The following is a 19,752-nucleotide window of genomic DNA, read 5'->3' as shown; positions in this document are numbered from 1 at the left end:
GGATTACCTTGCAGGACACAACTAAGATAAGTCACACAAAAAACCACCATGAAATCATGCCATCAACAGTTACTTCAGTGGAGCTTCCCCTGAGGGAACAAGGAGCATTTCAGCTGATCAAAACAATTAAAGTGTGCACAGTTTTGACAGAAAAACAAGCTAATAATTTTACTAATAATGCAGAGTTTTGTATCCTTTGCCCTAAATGTTTACAGTTTCCAGGGCTGACAAGAGGGGAGAAAGGAAATCAGACAACCCCAGGATTTCTGAGACTTGCCAGTGGTTTCAGCTCCATCTGAATCCCTTTCCCTGTGCAGCCAGTGCTCAGTGCTGGTGCTTATACACACACCTGCTCCTTCCCTGCACTTGCTCCATTAAGGAGCAATAAAATTCCTCCTTTGCAGCCTCTAGACCAAATCCTAAATTGCTCTGCACGCTCTGGCTGATTTACTGCAGGCAAAGACAGCACATCACAGCCAGAAACCAAAGGGGAAAGAGTCTCACATTATGACTTAATTTGCAATTAAACAATTCAACTTTCTCTCTGAAGTTTCTCCAAGCTAAAATTATACATATACACAAGTGCTATTCTGGGAAGCTGCAGCAGCACATCATCCAAAGGACCTGGCCTGATAGAAACATTTCTGTGCTTCAGGTTAACTTCTGGAAAGCAGAGCAGGCTGCTGGTGCTGTGCATGCCCCAGGTTAAAAGGGGAAAAAAACTGGGTTTACTACCAAGAAAAAAAAAAAACAAACCAAACAGACAGCAGAGCACCTCTGTAATACCAGAGGTGTGTGTGGAGCTTGGAGACACACCTGAGATCTCATCCCAGCACAGCTCAGAGGTGATGGCAGGGCAGTAAATGAACTTGTGCAACAAGACATTTGTCTTTCAGGTCAAAATCAGACTCTGGGCAGAAAGCAGTGATGAAAAACCAGTTTCTTAAGGAAGGCACCTTCAGCTCCCCTCCTGAACAGAAAACATCATCCAGGCCAGCTCTGGGTATGTGCACAGTATTTGTCCACTTTACTGACAAATAGTTTGGCTTTCAAATCCACTTCACCAGGCAAGGTCCCCAAATATTTCATTTTCAGAATGAAGTTTACCCAGTGAATTCAGGTGATTAACATCAAAATTAACAAGTCACACCGTAAATTGCTTTCTGTAGATTTCATGACCTACTCCACTAAATAAAGGTCAGAAATGCTTTAGACATTTTAAGTGGTTGAGCTTTGTTCCAAATAAAAGGCTGGCTCGGGAGAGAACACAGGAAACAAAGCACTGAGAGGAAAATATTTCTTTTTTCCGTGGTATTTCAGTAAAATAAGGTGCCAGTCAATCACTTTCTCAGTATTATACATTTATGCAAATTCCACACCCACACCAGGATTTTTTTTGAGCTGATGAGGAAGTTGCACAGCAGAGGCAGCTCAGCTCCCTCCTCCCTGCCCCGAGCAGACACTCGACTTGTCAGAGTCCTTGGGAAGCTCCACGTCAGTTCAACTCCAAGTTTTCCCTCACAGAGGGTTTTTCACCCAAGTCATGGATTCCTCAGGGTTGCACTCCAACCATCCTCTAGCCTCACACCCAAAGCCACCGAGGCACAGCAACGCTCTCACGAGCTGCAGGACTGTCACTCTCCCTTTCTGGGAAAAGCAGCAGCACAATTTCTGCACAAGGACCTGCCTCTCCCCATCCCACCTTCCTCCTGCATGGACACCACTAAAGCTCACTGTTTAGCTTTCTAAATAAGAAGAAATAACCCCTTGACATATGACACAGGGATGGTGGCCAAGTGCTGAATGCTGACTGCTTAGAGCAGTTCATCCTCCAGATCTGATCCTAAACTTCCCAGGATCTACCCTGGCACCAGCTGATTGCAGACTACCAAAAAATGATAACTCCATCTGGATTAATATTCCAATAAATGACAAGTGGAATTAGTTATGGTAACTATTCCCAGGATAGACACACAGCAGACTGAAAACTCCACTAATTCACTGACACAGGCACACAAATCAGAACGCTCAGTGCTGCAGAGACAGGACAGATCACAGGGCTACTGGTAAAACAAACACCACAGAAACAACACTGGAGAAAAGAAATAAAATTAAAACCTCAGCATTATCCAATTCAATGGTAATCTGCCGGGAAAGAAAGAAGGGGAAGAATTGAAAGCAAGGATTAGTAAGAGAAATGAAACATTAATTTCATGTAAGGATCTTCTAAATAACACTTTAATGCTGCAATCCAACATTATTTTTGCAGTGGGCACAGGGAACATCTGCCAGCACCGGGTTAGGGAACAGACACTGCTGGGAATGCTGTGCCAGGCAGCTTGGGAGGCAGGATGTACCCTGGCTTTGTTGCTGTGCCAGGGACCAGCCACGTGGGCTGGCTGACCCCGAGCCAAGGACTTCACCCTTGGGCACGGGACTGTCACGAGCCCCGAGCAGCAGCAGCACAGGGGCTGCATTTCCACTCTGGGAGGAAAAATGGAGCTTTCCAATGGCAGTCCTGCAGGGCTGAGGCGAGTCAGCTGCTAGGCACCCGCAGAGACGTGCATGAATGACATGTTTCAGCACAGTGAAAAACTTGGGTCTAGCCTACACTGTCAGTGCAGCGCAGTTTGGTGCCTATTAAATACTCCACAGTATGCTCCCCGTCACTGAGGCATCCTGAGCGCCTGCCAAGCCAGGAGTCTTCAGCAATATGGAAAAATTTGAGCCTTCCCACGGGCTCCTGTACATCTGTGCTCTGCCCACGGGTTCTGCTGGCTGCTGAGGAGCCCCAGCTGTGGGAGCTGGGTGACAGGAGTGTCCCCCTGCACTGCCCACCCTCCTCAGGGCCAGCAGGGTGAGGTGGTCTGTGGGCTGGCAGGGTCAGCAGGAGAGGAGCAGCCCATCCTTACGTGGGTCAGGTTGTCCCAGGTGCTGCTGCAGCAGAAGCTCAGGTGCTGGGTGGGTGTGCAGGGACAGCTCAGAGCCCTGGCACAGGGACAGGACAGGGACTGACTGCCCTGCCCTGCCCGAGGCTTGGATGGGCTCTCAGGAAGGAATCCTTCCCTCTCAAGGAGGGGAGGGACTGGCACAGGCTGCCCAGAGAAAGGAGGGATGCTGCCCAGAGAAAGGAGGGATGCTTCCCCATCCCTGGAAGGGTTCAAGGCCAGGCTGGACATGGAAGTTGTCCTTCCCAAGGCCATCTTTAAGGTCCCTTCCAAGCCAAGCCTTCCCACGGCTCTGTGAGCTCAGGCTGCTCACAAGGCTGAGCTCTGCACCTCCATGGATGGAACCACCTCTAGGCAGGGACTCCAGGATTTACAGAGGGGTTTTTACATTATAAGAGGGGTTTTTCCTTCTCTCTTTTTTTTTTTTTTTTTTTTTGTTACACTACAGGATGATTTTAAAAACAAAAGGTGCTGCCTTTTAGGTGGTGACTAAAATCAGTTCTCTGAGTCACAAGGGAGAATAAATCCCACTGCAGTGCTCACAGCCAGACAGTAAAAGCTGTTCTACTACTACTCTCAGTCTATCTGTGAGCAATCAGCTGCTTCTTCCGACTCAGAAATCACTTCACAGGCAGGCATATCCTGCTCCTTATGTAACTGAGCTACTGCTTCAGAAATTAATGCTTCTGCCACACTTTGAAGATTTTTTAGCATCTTGTGGGGTTCTCCGTGGTCTGAATGGTGCAAGGTATGTTAACTGCAGCTCTAGAAATACTGCTTCATCCAAGTTAGCTGAATGAAGTCTAAGAAACACCTAGAAATTAATTTCCATTTTGGAAAATCTCTCAGTGGCAAATTACGTTTAAGAGAAAATCTCAAAGCTCTGATTTGGGTTTCACTGGTGTCTAGTATATACAATATGCATCACACACTGCTTTTATCACTTCAGGTGACCTTGGACAGTGGTCCCTGGCTGTTTTAACAGGAGAGGACACACTGGTCTGCTAGAGAGGTGTAAAATGTGATCTGTGGTTACACGGAGTCTGTTCCACCCCCAGTGCTGAACATCAGGAAATAGCAGCACCCATCAGAGGATCACCAGTCCCACTCCTTTGCCAGGAGCAGACTGATTTCTGCAGCCCACAGGCATCCCCTTCCAGCTGGGATGTCTCAGAGGAGGGACCTCGAGGAGAGGACAGAAGGTGATGCCCCAGCACAGGCCAGGGAGCTGCAGGACTGGCACTGTCCTCTGTCCACTTGGGCAGAGGACAGTGTGCTCCAAGCTGGCACTGCAGCTGTGCCCTTCCCTGCTCCCTGCCCATGCCACGGGGATGTGCTGCTTTCCAGGGATCTCCCTCAAGCCCGTGAATTCCCTCAAAGCTGCTGCTGCTGCACAAGGAGACAGTCCCAGGCAGGGGCAGAGCAGCAGCTGGGCTGGCAGCACTGGGAAGAGCCTTCCTGGCAGGGCAGGGAGCACAGCCCTGGCCATCCCTACCCTGAGGGCATTTTCCTGGGAGTCTCCTCTGGCTGGCACTGCCTGGGTGTGCTGGGAGCAGCCCACATGTGCACACCCATGTGTGCCAGGCTGCCACTGCTCCCTCCCCAGAGCTGGCACCACGTCCTGCTCCTGCCTCCCGGTGACACTCCCAGCTGGCCAGGATGCTGCAGGCTCCTCTGCCTGTGGAGCATCTCCCACAAACGATTCCTGCTGTTCTGAAGCTCTGATCTCTGAAGTTTGTGCCCTTCCTGCTGTGAATTGAGCCTGAGGGAACAGCTCCAAACCCATCTGTGGGGGAGAACTGAGGACTGAGACACCTCCTGCTCCTGGGCACGGCCTGCCAGTGGCACTGAGAGCCCTGGCACATCACAGCTCCCCCCATCCCCAAGCCCAGCTGCTCCCCAGCTCCTTCACTGCAGCCTGTGCTCCTCTGCACCACTGGGAGGCAGGGGAAGAACCTCAGCTGATCAGAATTCCAGGAGAATCTCCCAATCCCAGTTTCAGCTGTCTGTAACCACTTCTAGAAACACAAACAGATGGGTGCATACACACTCTCCTGATGGAAATAAAGAATAGGTCTGTACCTACAGAAAAATGCTCCTCTCAGCCAGTCAAGAGTTGTATGTAGGAAAGGGAAAGAAAAAGCACGGGTGGGTGTAGAGAGTTTCCATCTATAAACCACAACCAGATTACTCAATTGTACACAAATTCAAATTAACTACAAAACACCCTCTTGTTGCAAGGTTACATGACCTGAAGAGTCACCTAGACTGGAGAAGCAGATAAAGATGTTACAGCCTTCAGAAAAAGGTAACAAAATTGATATTCTGGAGCACCAACAACTGCAGGGATTAGACTTAAACTTGCCACTCTTAATAAGAAAAGCAACAGAAACAAGCTTAACTTCAAATATGATTTGAAAGGTATTAGTTAACTAAAAATGTTTTGTCCCTGCTCCAACCTAGAAGTGCTTACACATATCAAACAGCTTGAAAAAGCAGTTTTCTTTTCCTTTACTGAATAAAGCCAGTGTTTAACAGAATGATGGACTGTACCTTACCTTTTCTCCATAGCCTCTATCTTTGGTCATCATTTCCCTGAGCGTCTGTAATACCTTAATGCACAGTTTCTCCTCATTCTCCTCCAGCAGCTGCTTTGTGTGCTTAATTAACCTGAAAAAAGCCATCAATCAGGTCAGTGCAAATATTCTAAAAATGGGGTAATATATATGTGCTTATCTTCACTGGTTTATGCTGCAAACAAGGTTTTATCATCATGCTCTTACACAACCATTTTGGAGCCTTCACTCCACAGCAAAACCTGACAGCTACCAGGGGAAGCTGTGGGCAGGAAAAGAGCCAAAAACTCCCTCTGGCTGCAGGCAGCAAGGAGTCAGTGGGATCCAGGACCTGATGGTCCTCCAGAACAACCATTAACAGTAAGAAATCTATTCCACTCAGTCAAAAAACAGACTGAGAGCCCTGGAGGGCACAATCCCAAATCCATCCCACCCAGCACTTGGGACTAACTCAGTGCCCAGCTTCCACAACCTCTGTACAGAGCCCACCCCGCCAGGGGGTGATGGGAGGAGATGGATCTACTCTGAATTGTCCTCTAAATGACCTTGTAATCTTCCCCTTTCCTTCCCTCTAGCTGTGGTGATGCCCATGACAACAACTGATCCCGATTCACCCAGCACCTCAGGAACATTCCTAGGGTGAAGGCACGTATCCATAACTGGACCAGCTCAAAATGCAACTCATTTATACAGCTGCTCAGGACATTTGCATCCTGCAGCAAACAGACATTTGTAAGCATTAGCTGGGAGAACATATCAACCGGCCTTTCCCACAAGCAGTTTTTTCTTCCCCACCAAGGACAAATTGCCTTGACCATACTACAAAAAACTGATTTTATGGGTATTTCGGAGGATATCAAGTATTTACCAATCTGGGCAAGAGGGTTCCATTCCACAGGACACAGGAAGACTGGGAAAAAGCAAAGCAAGCCAGACCTCCAAGACAACTTACTTGCAAATGAAACCTCCACTTTCACATTTCCTCCTGGCATCCGTGTTCTCTGGGAAGAGCAGCTCAGGCCTGTGGAGCACATCCACCAGCACTGACAGCTCTGCCTGGACCAGAGGGCGCAGGCGATCCTCCAAGGCTGACACGATGTCCTAGGAAACAGCAGAGCCAGGTTCAGCCAAACGCCAACAGCACACACACAATTCAGAGCTGAAGTTGTTGGCTGAGGGACAGGACAATGAGGTCCGTCCTGCCTGAATAAATCAAAAGAGCTCAGGGTTTGTTCAGGTGAGGTTTCAGGTTTGCTGAAGTGCCCTGCAGGGGCAGGGGGGCTGTGCAGTCACCTGCAGCCTCTCGATGATGTTCCTGTAGTCCCTGGAGGCGGCGAGCACCGAGTCCCTGCGCGCGGCGTTCCGCGCCGTCATCCGCCAGTTCATGGCGGTCTTCTGCACGATGTTGTGGGACTTCAGGAACAGGTTGTTCACCTGGCTGTCCAGGTCCACGGGAATGGCAATCGCTCGGCTTTTGGCTGCAACAAGCCAAAGCACAGGGAACTGAGACCCTGAGCCCATGAACCACCACAACAACAGCGCAAAGCTTGATGCAGTCCCTTCCTTCTACAAACTGCCTCCCAGGCTGAGAGGAAACAGCCTCAAGTTGCACCAGGGAAGGTTTAGATTAGACATTGGCAAATTAGGACATCAGCAATTTTTTTTTTTTTTTTTTTTTTTTCACAGAAAGGGCTGTAAAGCATTAGAAAAGGCTGCCCAAAGAGGTGGTCAAAAACCATTTGTGAGTTCGTGTTTTACTGGTGACCACAGTGGTGGTGCTGGGATGGCAGCTAGACTTGACAGCCCTAAGAGATCTTTTCCAACCTTAAGCATTCCATGAGTCTTTGAGTGCATTTTAAACAGGGAAGTTCTCAGTCCTCGTGCAGGGTCAGGTCTGGGCAGGATTGTGTTTAGAGGCTTCCACACCTCAGAGCTGTTTCTGTTGTTAGAAGTGTAGGAGTAGGAATCTGTTCCTAAACACACCCCCAACAACTCGTGCTGGCACACGTGGACACACAGCAGCAGAACTTGACCCCAAATCCAGTACAAGCTACTACTGTGGACACTGAAAGCGGCGCAAATTTATGGGCAGGAGTGGCACTTCCAGCTGCACCAGGGAAGGGTCAGGCTGGACAGCAGGAGGAATTTCTCCATGGAAAGGGTGGTCAGGCATTGGAACTGCCCAAGGAGGTTTGGAGTGCCCATCCCTGGAGGTGTCCAAGGAAGGGCTGGAGGTGGCACTCGGAGCTCTGGGCAGGGGACAAGGTGGGGATCAGGCACAGTTGGGACTCTCTGGGCTGGGAGGGCTTTCCCAGCCTCAGCGATTTCATGAAAACCATCAACAGGACTGCAGGGAGTTGTGAGATTAGACAGAGGAAGCACTTCAGGTGACAGTGACAACACCCACAGCTGAACCACGATGATCTATCAGCATAAGCCTGGAGTATGAGTTACTCCAGGTGGCACCTGCAGGACACAGACCACGCAGGACGACACAGCAGCAGCCAGCCCTGACTGGAGCAGGCAGCTCTGCTCACCCCCTACTCCTTACCTACGTCCGAGAGCACTCGGATGCAGCTCTCCACAGAGGCCTTCTGGCTGGGCATGAGCCAGGTGCAGTGGTACACCCTGAACACCCCCTGCAGCAGCTGCACGAACACGGGCTGCCGGGTCTGCAAGGCAAGCAGAGCACAGTCACAGCCTCACCCCAGAGCAGGCTCAGCTGGGCACAGCTCAGCTGGAGCTCTCCAATCCCTTCCCGCTGGTCTGCAGCACTTCTTGGGCAACTCCCTGTGGTGGAGGTATCTACCATGGGATCAGCAGCTGGATGGGAAGGGTGGGAACCAGTGCTGGAAGGGAAACATGAAACAGGAGCTTCTGCAGCAGAAAGCCCTGCTAATTGAGGCCTGACTAAGCAAAGGAAGTGAGCAGCCACCTTCATCTGTTCTATCAGAGCTATCAGCAACCCTGGCACACAGATTCCTCTTTTAGTGTTGACCAGCAGCTGACTCAAGAGGCCACAGGTAAATGGGGCTTGGCTGTGTGACAGCAGAGCTCCAGAGCTGGAAACTCATCCTTGCAAGCATTATTAGCTGGTATCCAATTCACTGGGAAAGCAGCTGTGTCTTATTTGGAACACAAGCAGTGGTTAGTGGCAAACACTGCAGCTGCTAGGGATCAGCCAAAATCAAGGTGTGGTTTTCACCCCTGAATTTCACAAGGTGATCTTCCACTACAGCCAGGTGAGCTGCTCCAACACACCCAAGCCCATGAGCTCTGCTCCTTCACCTTTGCAGCTGCCCAACAACAGTGACCAAAACTCCATTTGGTTTTGTACAGTGATTACTTAGTAGAACGACATATTACAACCTGTAGAGGAAAGAGCATTTTAAATATTTCAAGCTGAGAGAGAATACCCTGTGTCCCTGTGCCCGCTAGCTATGGAATGCTTCTATCAGCTACAGGAACTACACCACAGTGCAAACACCACAGGACTTAGGAGCCAGGGAAAAATACCTCATTTATTCTGGCCAACAGTAAAGCCTGTTTGCAAGAAAAAAGCGGAGTTAGAGTAAAAAGCCAAATCTATTAGCTAATTAAATCTATTAGATCAAGTAAATAAAAACACCATTACAAAACGTACAAAAGGAGAACCAAAATTCAAGCCCCCAAAATTGCTAAGAGGCAAATACCCATTATCCTTTCTGGAAATAAGCCGAACACCAAAACCCATGGCAAACAACAACATTCACCCAGGGCCCTGAAAATACCTGCATGTTTGGATTTAAACCACCCACGTATTCCTTTCAGTTCATGTCTAAAGACTTTCTGGTCTTAAAAACCATTTAAGATGTTTCATCTGCTTAAACAAGGTCAAGAAATCAAACAGAAAATTTACACCATGTCCCTCATGTCTCCCACTGCAGTTGGGAAGGGAAACCTTGGGCAGCAACAACTTTGGAGGCAAACAGGCTGAACAATGTTTGTCCAAGAGAAGCTGTGGGCAGCTTTGCCAAGAGATTTGTGTGCTCCTAATTTTATGTGATTTGAACCACATGATGGATGGACAAGGTGTTCCCTGAACTAGCAAGGCTGACTCAGGGCAGGAAGAATTTCAGTCAAACAAGCCCTGACATGAAGGAGCAGGAGGCAAGAGGATGCTGGCTGGGATGAGAAGGTGCAGCAGGAAGGGACTGAACCCAGAGCAGAGTGGCCACATCCCTTGCCTACAGAAATCAGCCCACCTGCAGCACCTCAGGGGGGAGGAAATCCCACCTGGAGCAGGCATGGACACCGGGCAGGTGGGACAACAGGCTGTGCTCCTCGTGGGGAGAATCCCTGGGTACAGACAGGAGTATTGACAGGCAGGAAAAGGGAGAGAAACCACTTTTAACTTGGAGATGCAGAGGAAAGATGAATCTAGGACGAGGCAGATCTATCAAGTGAGACGGGAAAAGAGGTGAACCAAGTGACTTCATCTTGCTAGACAGAGGGGGAGATTGAGAAACTAAAGAAAAACTGCTGATATAACATTAACAGATGGCTAAAATAGGATGGCGAGACGTGTATTCAAATGCTGCATCTCAGAGATGACAAGTGAGAGCAGGGCAGCTCAGGTCCATGCACAGAGGGAAGGGCAGAGCCTGGGGACAGTCTCCACTTGTCACTTCTCTGATGAGCACAGAAGGTGATGGGCAACAGCAACCAGAGCCACCTGAGGAGCAAATCAGCTGCTGCACTGCTCACTCAGGTGAGGCCAGAGACAGGCAGGGGTAGGAGTGGACGAGCTTTGAGACCTGGGGATTGCACTGCAAACACCTGCCTTGGGCACTACCAGGTTGCATCAAGTTTCAACAGCTGCCCCTCTCAACTTCCTGCCAGAGCTGCCAGACACCTGCCCACTCCACCCACACCCTCCCAGAAAGTTATTTATGCATAAAGAACAGTGTTATCTCTGTGCAAAAATAAATATTGGACAACATCCTGACTCTGCTGTACCAATCTCTGCCTTCTGTCCTTCACAAGCGTTCCAACTCCACCTTCACATTTCCCCAACTTCTGAACTAGGCAAAATTCTACTTGGTGAGACACATGAGAGCTTCTGGAGTTTTGTTCTGAATCCTTTTTTTTTTTAAGGGCAATTAGAATATATCTGTAAAACATCCTATCCTTAATCACTCTTGCTCCCTCTGTGGTGTCTATGGCAAGGGGCTGGGTGAGATGGGCTTTAAGGTCCCTTCCAACACAAACCATCCTGGGATTCAATGACAGACAAAAACTCTCTCCAAAAGACCTTGGTGGTAGCACAGAGTTGAATCCACTGATGAATTTGTGACACTTGAGCTTTTTTAGAAGAACATGTCTACTGTGACCTACGTGTTTTTACTCTTCACCAGGAAATTACACCTCCACTGCTCCCCCTGTGTTTTTTTTGCACTGTAAATGACCCCAAAGTGGCACGAACACAGGTGTGCTGGCAGTGCTCTCCCTGCTGTGTCCCTGTGCACTTCCCCACCTGCAGGGTGGTGCTCTGGTCGGAGAAGGGGGAGCTGAAGAAGGTGGTGACGATGCTCATGACGATCTCGGTCACGTACTTCTCCAGGATGGAGTCCGCGTGCTTCCTGTCGCTGGTGTTGTTGCAGGCCTGCAGCACAAAGCAGAGCAGGGTCAGGGCCACCTCAGCGAGGCAGCTGAGGCTGGAGTTCCTCATTTCACACTGTCCTGCTCCCAGTTCAGCCACTCTGGGGCTCTGCATCTCCAGCCCATGCCCCAGCAGAGCCAGCGCTGCTCCTGCTCTGGTGTGCTGGCCCAGAGCACGGCCGGGGAGAGAAAAAACCACAGTGTCTTGGAGGAAGGCAAGAGCAGGATGGGGAGGACTGAGGTGTCATGCTTTCGTATGGGGAAATACTTGGAATCCCAGGCAGAAAGCCATATGGCCAAATAAACACCAAGCCTGGAAAACAATCTGTCCTGACCTGCCAAAAAACGCTGAGTGCTGCTCGGGAAGGAGCTCAGCGAGGCTGGCCAGAATAAGCAGGCCAGGTGGCAGGACAGAAAAGGCACTGGACAAAGGAGAAGGGTGTGGAGCTTCACTGAGCTTTGGTTTGGATTTTTTCTTTTGAAAAGGAAAATATGAATGTGTTCCATGGAATATGACTAATGAAATCCACAGGCACAAGGAAAAGGAGGCACATATTTGCAGGAACAGAGTATTCAGGGTACTTATTGCCTTGATGCACTGCGATGTCTTATCCTTACTGCTCTGGAATAAAGAGGTTTTTAAGCTTTCTGAATTCAGTTCCTTGGTGCAGATACATTACCCGACAGATGTCAACCAGGAAGTTCTCAAACAGTTTCCACATGTGATTACTGGTGTAAATCTCTTTCATTTCTACTTCTGTGTCCACATAGCAGTGATTTAGGAAGTTGATATATGCTATTTTGACCTAAAAGTAGAGAAAATAATTCATAAAGAATAAGAACCTGAATGGTGGCATGAATGAATATAATGTCACATTAAAAGTGCTACACAGATCATTTGGAATTCTACTTCTTCCTTTCACTTAAACACTGGTGAAATTTAATGCCATGAATAGCAAGACACCATCCAATAAAAAACCACCAGGATTACTGCAGACAAAATGTCAGCATAATAATAATTTCCAGTTCTGCAGAACCATCTGTTCAAGGTTAGCAGCACATCCATAAACCTCTCTGCCTCAAGAACCCTATAAAATAACCAAGTACAGCATCACATTCCCACTTTCAGGGTAAGGAGGAAGTATCAAAGGATTTAACTTGACTATCCGGGTTGGCTGGCAGTGCCAACAGCAGCAGGGAAGGACTCGTTTCCCAGCTCGCTGCCCACCTGCACCAACCCCTTTTCCAGGCCAGCAGCATCAACCCTCTCTCACCCAAAACCCAGCACATTTCCCACACAAACAGCCCGGTTCTCCTCTAAGGCCTCACCTCAGGAATGCAATCCTCGTGGGTCACCACCCTGACAATGTCATCCAGAGGGAGGAGGGAGTTGCACTTGATTTCTGTGTAGACGTTTTTGCCCTCTGTGCACACGGCCAGCAGCTCCACCAGGTGGATGTGGTACATCAGGGGGCTGTTCTCGTCCATCCGGTCCCTCTCGGACCTCATCATCTGCACCAGGGTCTGGAAGGAGGCTCTGTCGTTGTAGAACACCAGCACATCTTCCCCTGCATTCACCAGCTGTGGGGCAAGGAGAACATTCCATCAGCAGAGCCGAGCCTGGGATCCCCCACAGCATCCCCCTCGCTGGGGCTGTCCCACAGCACGTCCCCACCGCTGCTCCCCAGCCCCTCAGGGACAAATCTCCCATTTAACTGACCACTCCTGAACCGCTGAGGAAATTCACAGCCAGTCCAGCTGCCTGCTAGCCAGAAGCTGTGCCAATAAGTTTGGGACTTTCCATTGTGCCTTTCCATTTCACATCTGCCACCCCAGGTCACTTCCTAACGCAGCATGGACAGCCCTGTGCTGGTGGGATGAGAGGACTGCAAGGCTCACTCCTTCCACCCTTCCCAACCAAGGGCAGGGAGTGACACATCGAATCACTGAAAATTTCCATCAGCTTCACATTTGACACCTCGCTGGCCATGACTTCAGAGCAGCTCAGACCTCCTGGAACTCCAGGAAGGGAAGGAGAGGGAGCAAACTGAGCCCTGGTCCAGGCTGGGCACTGCTGAGCACACAGCTGGAGGGATCCAGGGCTGTCCTCCCACAGGGTTTGGGAAAAACAGCAGGGTAAGATGTAGGAAAAAACCCTCAGGGCAGCTGCTGACCTTGGGGGAGCCCCTTGCTGAGCATCTCACACTCAGCTAAGTGTTGAGAAGCTCATGGAGCTGGTTTTGAGCTAAACAACAAAATATGGAAGATTTTTGATCCACGCATCAGGATTGATGCTCAAAAGCCATACTGGACAAATCTGATCCTGGGGCTCCCCCTGCTGAGGAGGCCAAAACATTCCATGAGATGTGCAGATCTGCCAAACAGATCCCATCCAATATCCCCTTAAAGGCATTAATTCACCCTTCTCTTACTGCTCCCTTTCATCCTGCCTCCCCAGGTCCCAGTTCCTCACACACCTAAAGCCAATCCTCATCTTCCTCCCCTCCACACTTGAAAAGCTGAGTAAGCACATCTTGCAAAGGCTATTTGCAAGGACAAAGAGGGATGGCTTCAAATTGAGAGCAGGTTTAGATGGCAGAAAAAAAATGGGTGGTGAGGGCCTGGGACAGCTGCCCAGAGAAGCTGGAGCTGCCCCATTCCTGGAAGTGCCCAAGGCCAGATTGGTGGGGCTTGGAGCACCCTGGGATAGTGGAAGGTGATTCTCTGGGTGGTTCTGTGATTTCATAAAAAAATTCCCCATCAAAATGCTATCATGGTGAAATTCTCCTTCTGCTTTAGTGATCTTGAAATCCAACTCCTTCTCTTCAAGCCAATTTTGCTTCATAACCCCACCTACATGCTGCTGGGTACAGGCCTGGGAAGTAACTCGTGCCATTAACAACCAACCCCTCGTTACACCTGTGAGTCAGGAGCTCAGAGAGCTTTTGGTCACAAAAAGCCTGAGCTTCCTGGGAGCTGTAATGCTCTTTTTGCACGGTGAGAGCTGTCAGCTTCTTGGCAGTCCCCGAAGCGAGAGGATCAATTTGTCATGTTCACCAACTGCTATGTGCAAACTTCTGTTCAGACCCTGCAAATCTCTGCAGCTCTCACCTCAGCCATTACCATATCTTGGCATTTCTTAATGAATTTCCCCTCTGCCTTGACGATGGTCTGCAGGAACTTGATGTACTGAACGTTCCTGCCGTGCGTCTCGATGCAGTGGACGAAGTGCTGAACCACGCGCTCGTTGATCTCGCTGCAGAGCTGGAAGTTGTTCATGAAAATGTGCTGCATCGTCACTGCTTCCAGGATCTGATGGAGGGGATGAAAAGGAGCAAAGATCAGAAAATCAACAACCCACCACATCCCCACTGAGGGATCCCCACTCCTGCAAGCGCAGGGCTGAAGGGAACTTTGCTGAGGACCTCAGCTTTCAACACCACTGCTCCTATCTCAGCCTATTTTTCACTCCACTTCAGCCTCTTGAACTTTCTACACTGAAACTGCCCTAAACAAACATCTTGCCAACTTTTGAGGCTTTAGAATGAAAACAAAATGTGACCTCTTCAACCAGTCTTGCAACAGAACAGCCCCAGAGGTATCACCAAGGACAGTTCAGTCCTTTCTCTTGCTAGAACAAAAAAATAAATCATGGCTTGAGGTTATTCTTACCCCTGGGTTAAGGAACAGGTTTATGTGCTTGTGCAGCAAGGCCTGGTTCTGCTGGTTCCCAGCACAGAAGTTCTGCAGGAACTCGTGTGCGAGCTTCATTATCTCCTGCATCCTCGTGTCTTCAGCCTGACAAAGAAGAAGGGGTTAAAAAGAATCCAGAAGTTCACCTTGAGGTGAGCACAGGAAGAGCCACAGCTCCAGCAAGGGAACTGTCACGTCTCTCACACCCCGAAGGAAAACAAACCTCCACCCAGTTCACAGACATTTGGGATGAGCTGGGCCAGCTCCACGCTTCCAAAGAGCGTCAAAAATAAAGCCCGTAATAGAAATTACAGTAGTTTATTCTCTAAAAGTGCCTATTCCACAGCCAGGCCTGCCAGCAACGTGCTTTAGTCACTTCTACTCTTCTGAACATCCCAGCCTCTTGGCCAAACCACACATCATCACCTCGGGGCTGCCCAGGAAAGCTGCCACGTCCCGCTGCAGCGCCTTCCCGCAGCCGGGGAAGCTCAGGGCAAAGCAGGGATGGAAAGTTGCTTTTGCACCAGCTCAGCCCCATTTCTCCTTCCTGGAACCTCCACGCTCCTCGCAGCCTTCCAAGCACTGCTGAGGAGCCGGTGCCCTTCCTCTGATGTCAGCTTGGATTCCCAACCCGCCGAAGGCAGCAGCCGCACGTTGGAAAATTCCTGTCTGCTTTTATTTTTAAGGAATTCCATGTCTTTCCAAGGGTGAAACCCCTTCCACACTGCCTGTCTGATACACATTCACATACAGGGGACAGAAAGGTGATGAGAGGGTGCTGAAGGGTGTTTCTCCTGTCAATTTTTTAGCAAAACATGATGCAACAAACCACGAGAATGAACATTAATCAAAGCTACTGTGTAGAATTACTGGTTCTCAGAAACCTGATGAGTTTGGAACAGAGGACAGCAGAGTGACCAGGAAAATGTGAAGAGGTGCCTCACCTCTGTCCTGATAAATACCTGTCACCTGTGATTAACGAGCAGCCAAGGTGATGACCTTGGGGTGTGCTGTGTTGGCACAGCCTGGTGCTCTGCAGGCTCACAGGCACAGCCCAGGCCCAGTGGGTCCAACCTGCACAGCTGCCAAGTGTTAGCCCTGATCAGGCTAATCAGGGGCACAAACCTCACCTGGAGAGCCAGTGGGTATTTGTTCACCTCTAACGGGGAGTTTAGGACTCTACAGCTGGGGGAGGATCTGTATCTACTGCTCATAAAACCCCTGGGGGAGCAGGCACCCTCCCTTCCCTCCTCGTTCCCAGGATGGTGCTCACACAGCTGCCTCACAAGGAGGGTCTTGCTTCCATCAACACAGCTCAACCTCAAGGCAGCACCTGCCTCACATGAAAAGCTCGAGCTGAGCCTTAATTCTGAAGTACAGTGTGTGAATATTTCTTCAGGCAATCTGCATATTCACTGGCTTCAGTAAACAGAATTTGCCTGAGCTCCTTATTTCTGAGAGTGGGTATTCTACAGACTATGAGGCTACATAAACCAGCCTCTGTGCATCCAATGTACAGGAAGGAGGTTCAGGAAGATTCAGAGGAGGTATGAAAAGCCTCTCAACGTGACACAAAGCCCCACCTTCTCGTAAGGGATCTGCAGCAGCTCCAGCACCACGGCGTGAGCGCCCATGTTCCTCAGGAGTCGCTGCTGCTGCTTCCTGCTCTTCCTCACCGAGGCCCCCTCCTGCACGCAGAGCTTGCTGAGCCGCAGCAGGATCTGCAGGAGACACTGGCCTTAGAGCCCCAACTCTGGCTTTTCTTCCAGAGAACGCCAGGTCCCAGAGAGCAGCAACAGGGACCAACTCATCTGCACGGAGCAGAGCGGCTCCAGGCAGCCCCTCGTGGCCCAGGCTCCATCCGTGGCATCTGACTAGGGCTGCTGGACTTGGATGATCCTTGTGGGTCCCTTCCACCTCAGGATACTCTACAATTCTGAGACTCTACGCTCCTGCAGAACCCAACATCAAGCTCCACAGCAGAGCCACAGACACACCTTCAGCTCACACCACACCAGCACCACAGCACGTTCTTCACCTGCTATCTTCTACACTGCATTTCAACAGCACAGTGGCTTTGAGTGCAAGGTACTCAGGACAGGGAAAATTAAATGGCTTTTCCCTTTGCTTACTGCCTTTGTAGTCCTTAACAATAAAAATATTGTGTTACCATTGAAACAGCAGCAAACGTCACGTTTCTCACTAATCCATTCTTAAGGAAAGAATACACACGTCGTGCTTATTCTATCCTGGCTTCTCATTCAAGTTGGGATTTGTTATTACTCAGCAAATAGTTTCCACAATGGCAGAGTGACTCAGACTTTCCTGGGTGCCTCCCTCTGACTGCAGCTCTCCAGAGCTCTGTTACTCATTTACACTTCCAGTGAACTATCAAGAAGCAAAGTTTTACCTCTTTTACTACCCGGTAGTTGTAGCTGCTAGTACTTTCAGGCTTTTGAGACTTGCTGTGACCTTCCTGAGGATAAAATCAGACAATTTATTAGTAGCTTATACTACTGTCTACATGAAGGCTAAAATTACCGTTCTAGGGTAGCGCCCGCTCTCCTCCTGGGAAGGACTGTCATCCTCCAGCTGACAGCCTCAGAAAAACACATACAATTATCCTGTCAAGTCACATTGACCTCTAGGACACAAAAAAAGGTGAGGGAGGGATGATTTCAGAGGCAGCAACCTCCCATCCTTGGCCTGTCACATTCTGTCTCTAATCAAGTCTCCCCTCAGAAAAAACCCCTTCCTTTCTCTCCCTCTCTATTGTTATTAAACTGTCACTGCACAAATACCAAGAGACTCCTCACAGCAATGTGTACAAGAAAAGCAACAAGTGGGTTACTTGTATTTACTACCAGCAATAAATGTTCCTAAACCAGGGACTGCTTCTTAGATCCCCTCATCCAGTCTTTCCTATTTGATTGCAAATTATATGGATGGAAAAGATGCTCAAGAGTTCTAAGCCAGATGTGCACGTGGGGAAAATCCTGTGTTATCAAGTGGAGATAAAGCACAGTTCTCTGCTGTCATTTAATCAACTGCCATGACTCAAAATGCATCACCTGAGCAGTTCAAAGCTCTGCCCTTACCTTACTTGAGGTATTTTTGATTGCACAAATCCACCAGTCAGTGCTGAAAGGACACAGCTGGGGAGCCAGAGCAAACCCAAACCAGCCCTGTTAGACCCTAGAGGTGACACCTCAGGGTCTACCTGCCTCAAGTTCTCCTCTCATTCCTGCCTCAGCCTGAAAGCAGTAGAGAGAACCTCACCTAGGCAGTGTGCTGGAAAGATGGGCCTTGTCACAGTTCTGACAGCAGCTACACCCTCCAAATACCCCCCCAATTCACACAAACACAACCCAATTACCTCTTTCTTCTTGTGCTCGTTTTCACCTGGCACACTGTCCATGGCCTCATCAGGACCTTGGCCTTTGTACACCCAGAGCTCAGATTTCTCCACTATTGACCTCAGCTGGTCCAAATCTTGTTTGATCTGCTTGTAGTTGTCAACATCTTGGCTGGTAACGAGCAGTTGAACCTTACAGGGAGGCAAAGCCATTAGTTGCACAAGAAGGGCTGGGTTCAGCTGCCATAAATACATCCAGATGAGGAATAACTCTCTCCAGACACACAGGTACCTGCTTGAAAGCCTGAAGGACCTCTTGTCTCTGGCTGAAGTGCCTGAAGAGCAGCTGCAGTGCGCCAGACACCAGGGGAGGGTAATCGTGCATCGTTAAATGCAGCAGCACCCGCAGGAAAGTCCTGCCCCCGTGATCATCCAAATCCAGAGGGGTGTTCTCCTCACTGCAAACACAGCAGGAGTCAACCAGCACGTTAGACTGAGGGTCCCAGCTGGCTCTACGCCCCCTTAGCAGTGGCAGAAAACCTTTTTTTTTTCTTACTTTTAAATAAGGAGGAAATTGTACTGAGGTTTTATTGCAGCATCAAGCTGAGATGAACTAATCCTGTACCTTGGCTTTCACCCACAGCACAGAGCCCTCCCCTGATGATCCTTCTGGCTGAAGAACCCCAGAGCTGCTCCTTATCTCTGGATCCAAATGGACCCTACTCTGAGCTGCACCAAAGCCACTTTAGGAAAAGGAAGCTGTTTTCCTAGTCCCCACTCGTCAGGAGCCCTCCAGCCTGGGGACTTCCCCTCGATTAGCACCTGTGAAGAGATACTTTCCTTCCACCAAAGATCCCCTCAGCTTGTTCTTCAATGTGTTCAAAGTCCAGGGCTCCTGAAAAAATAAAACAAATACATGAGGTCAGAGTGGCAGCAAAGCTGTTTTTCCAGCTTAAAAACATTTCAAAGGCAAGTGGGGACCTGAAACAACCATCCCATTAGCCCCTTAAAGATCCCAGAGTTTTTCCTAAGCCACACAACCTCCCTCCTTGCCAAATAACCCACCTGGTACATTAGCTGGCATTTCTTGACTACTGCTTCCAGTGGGGGATTCGGACATCTGGGCATTGCTTTCATCAAATTCATGTTTAAATATACAAAGCAGGCAGGAGATCCTGTAGTCCAACCGCACGTTCAGAATAAACTGATGACACAGAAGTAGGAAAAACGTTGAAATAATCTGTGTGTTTCCACCACATCTGCAATTCACACACAGCAGAGCTACCAAAGTGCAACATCAACTGAGCAGAGATGTGGATTTAACCTGGAAGAGTTACACAGGGTGGTGAGGGCATGGCACAGGTGCCCAGAGCAGCTGTGGCTGCCCCCGGATCCTTGAAGTGCCCAAGGCCAGGATGGATGGATGAAACTTGGAGCACCCTGGAAGATGTCCCTGCACATGGCAGGGAGTGGAACTGGATGAGCTTCAAGGTCCTTTTCAACACAAACCATCCTGGGATTCCATCTTTCCAAGATATGG

General features: G+C 49.4%; 1 protein-coding gene across 1 annotated transcript in view; it reads right to left on the bottom strand.

Annotated features, from left to right (window-relative positions):
• Positions 1 to 19,752, bottom strand: part of ITPR1 (inositol 1,4,5-trisphosphate receptor type 1) — a 157,320-nt gene that overhangs the window by 69,128 nt on the left and 68,440 nt on the right. Inside the window, exons 24-39 of the mRNA XM_077786196.1 lie at positions 19,278 to 19,416; positions 19,049 to 19,107; positions 18,505 to 18,666; positions 18,234 to 18,404; positions 17,268 to 17,333; positions 16,441 to 16,578; positions 14,837 to 14,962; positions 14,276 to 14,476; positions 12,494 to 12,745; positions 11,845 to 11,970; positions 11,040 to 11,168; positions 8,076 to 8,196; positions 6,818 to 7,002; positions 6,477 to 6,625; positions 5,507 to 5,618; positions 2,119 to 2,145 (exon numbers count right to left, since the gene is read on the bottom strand). Of these exons, the coding sequence (XP_077642322.1) occupies positions 2,119 to 2,145; positions 5,507 to 5,618; positions 6,477 to 6,625; positions 6,818 to 7,002; positions 8,076 to 8,196; positions 11,040 to 11,168; positions 11,845 to 11,970; positions 12,494 to 12,745; positions 14,276 to 14,476; positions 14,837 to 14,962; positions 16,441 to 16,578; positions 17,268 to 17,333; positions 18,234 to 18,404; positions 18,505 to 18,666; positions 19,049 to 19,107; positions 19,278 to 19,416 (2,163 nt within the window). The remainder of the gene's footprint in view (positions 1 to 2,118; positions 2,146 to 5,506; positions 5,619 to 6,476; positions 6,626 to 6,817; positions 7,003 to 8,075; positions 8,197 to 11,039; positions 11,169 to 11,844; positions 11,971 to 12,493; positions 12,746 to 14,275; positions 14,477 to 14,836; positions 14,963 to 16,440; positions 16,579 to 17,267; positions 17,334 to 18,233; positions 18,405 to 18,504; positions 18,667 to 19,048; positions 19,108 to 19,277; positions 19,417 to 19,752) is intronic.

This window comes from Lonchura striata, chromosome 12, assembly GCF_046129695.1.
Source record: "Lonchura striata isolate bLonStr1 chromosome 12, bLonStr1.mat, whole genome shotgun sequence".
NCBI lineage: Eukaryota > Metazoa > Chordata > Aves > Passeriformes > Estrildidae > Lonchura > Lonchura striata.
Note: the sequence above shows the minus strand (reverse complement) of the source record. Positions and strands in the feature narration are given on the sequence as shown.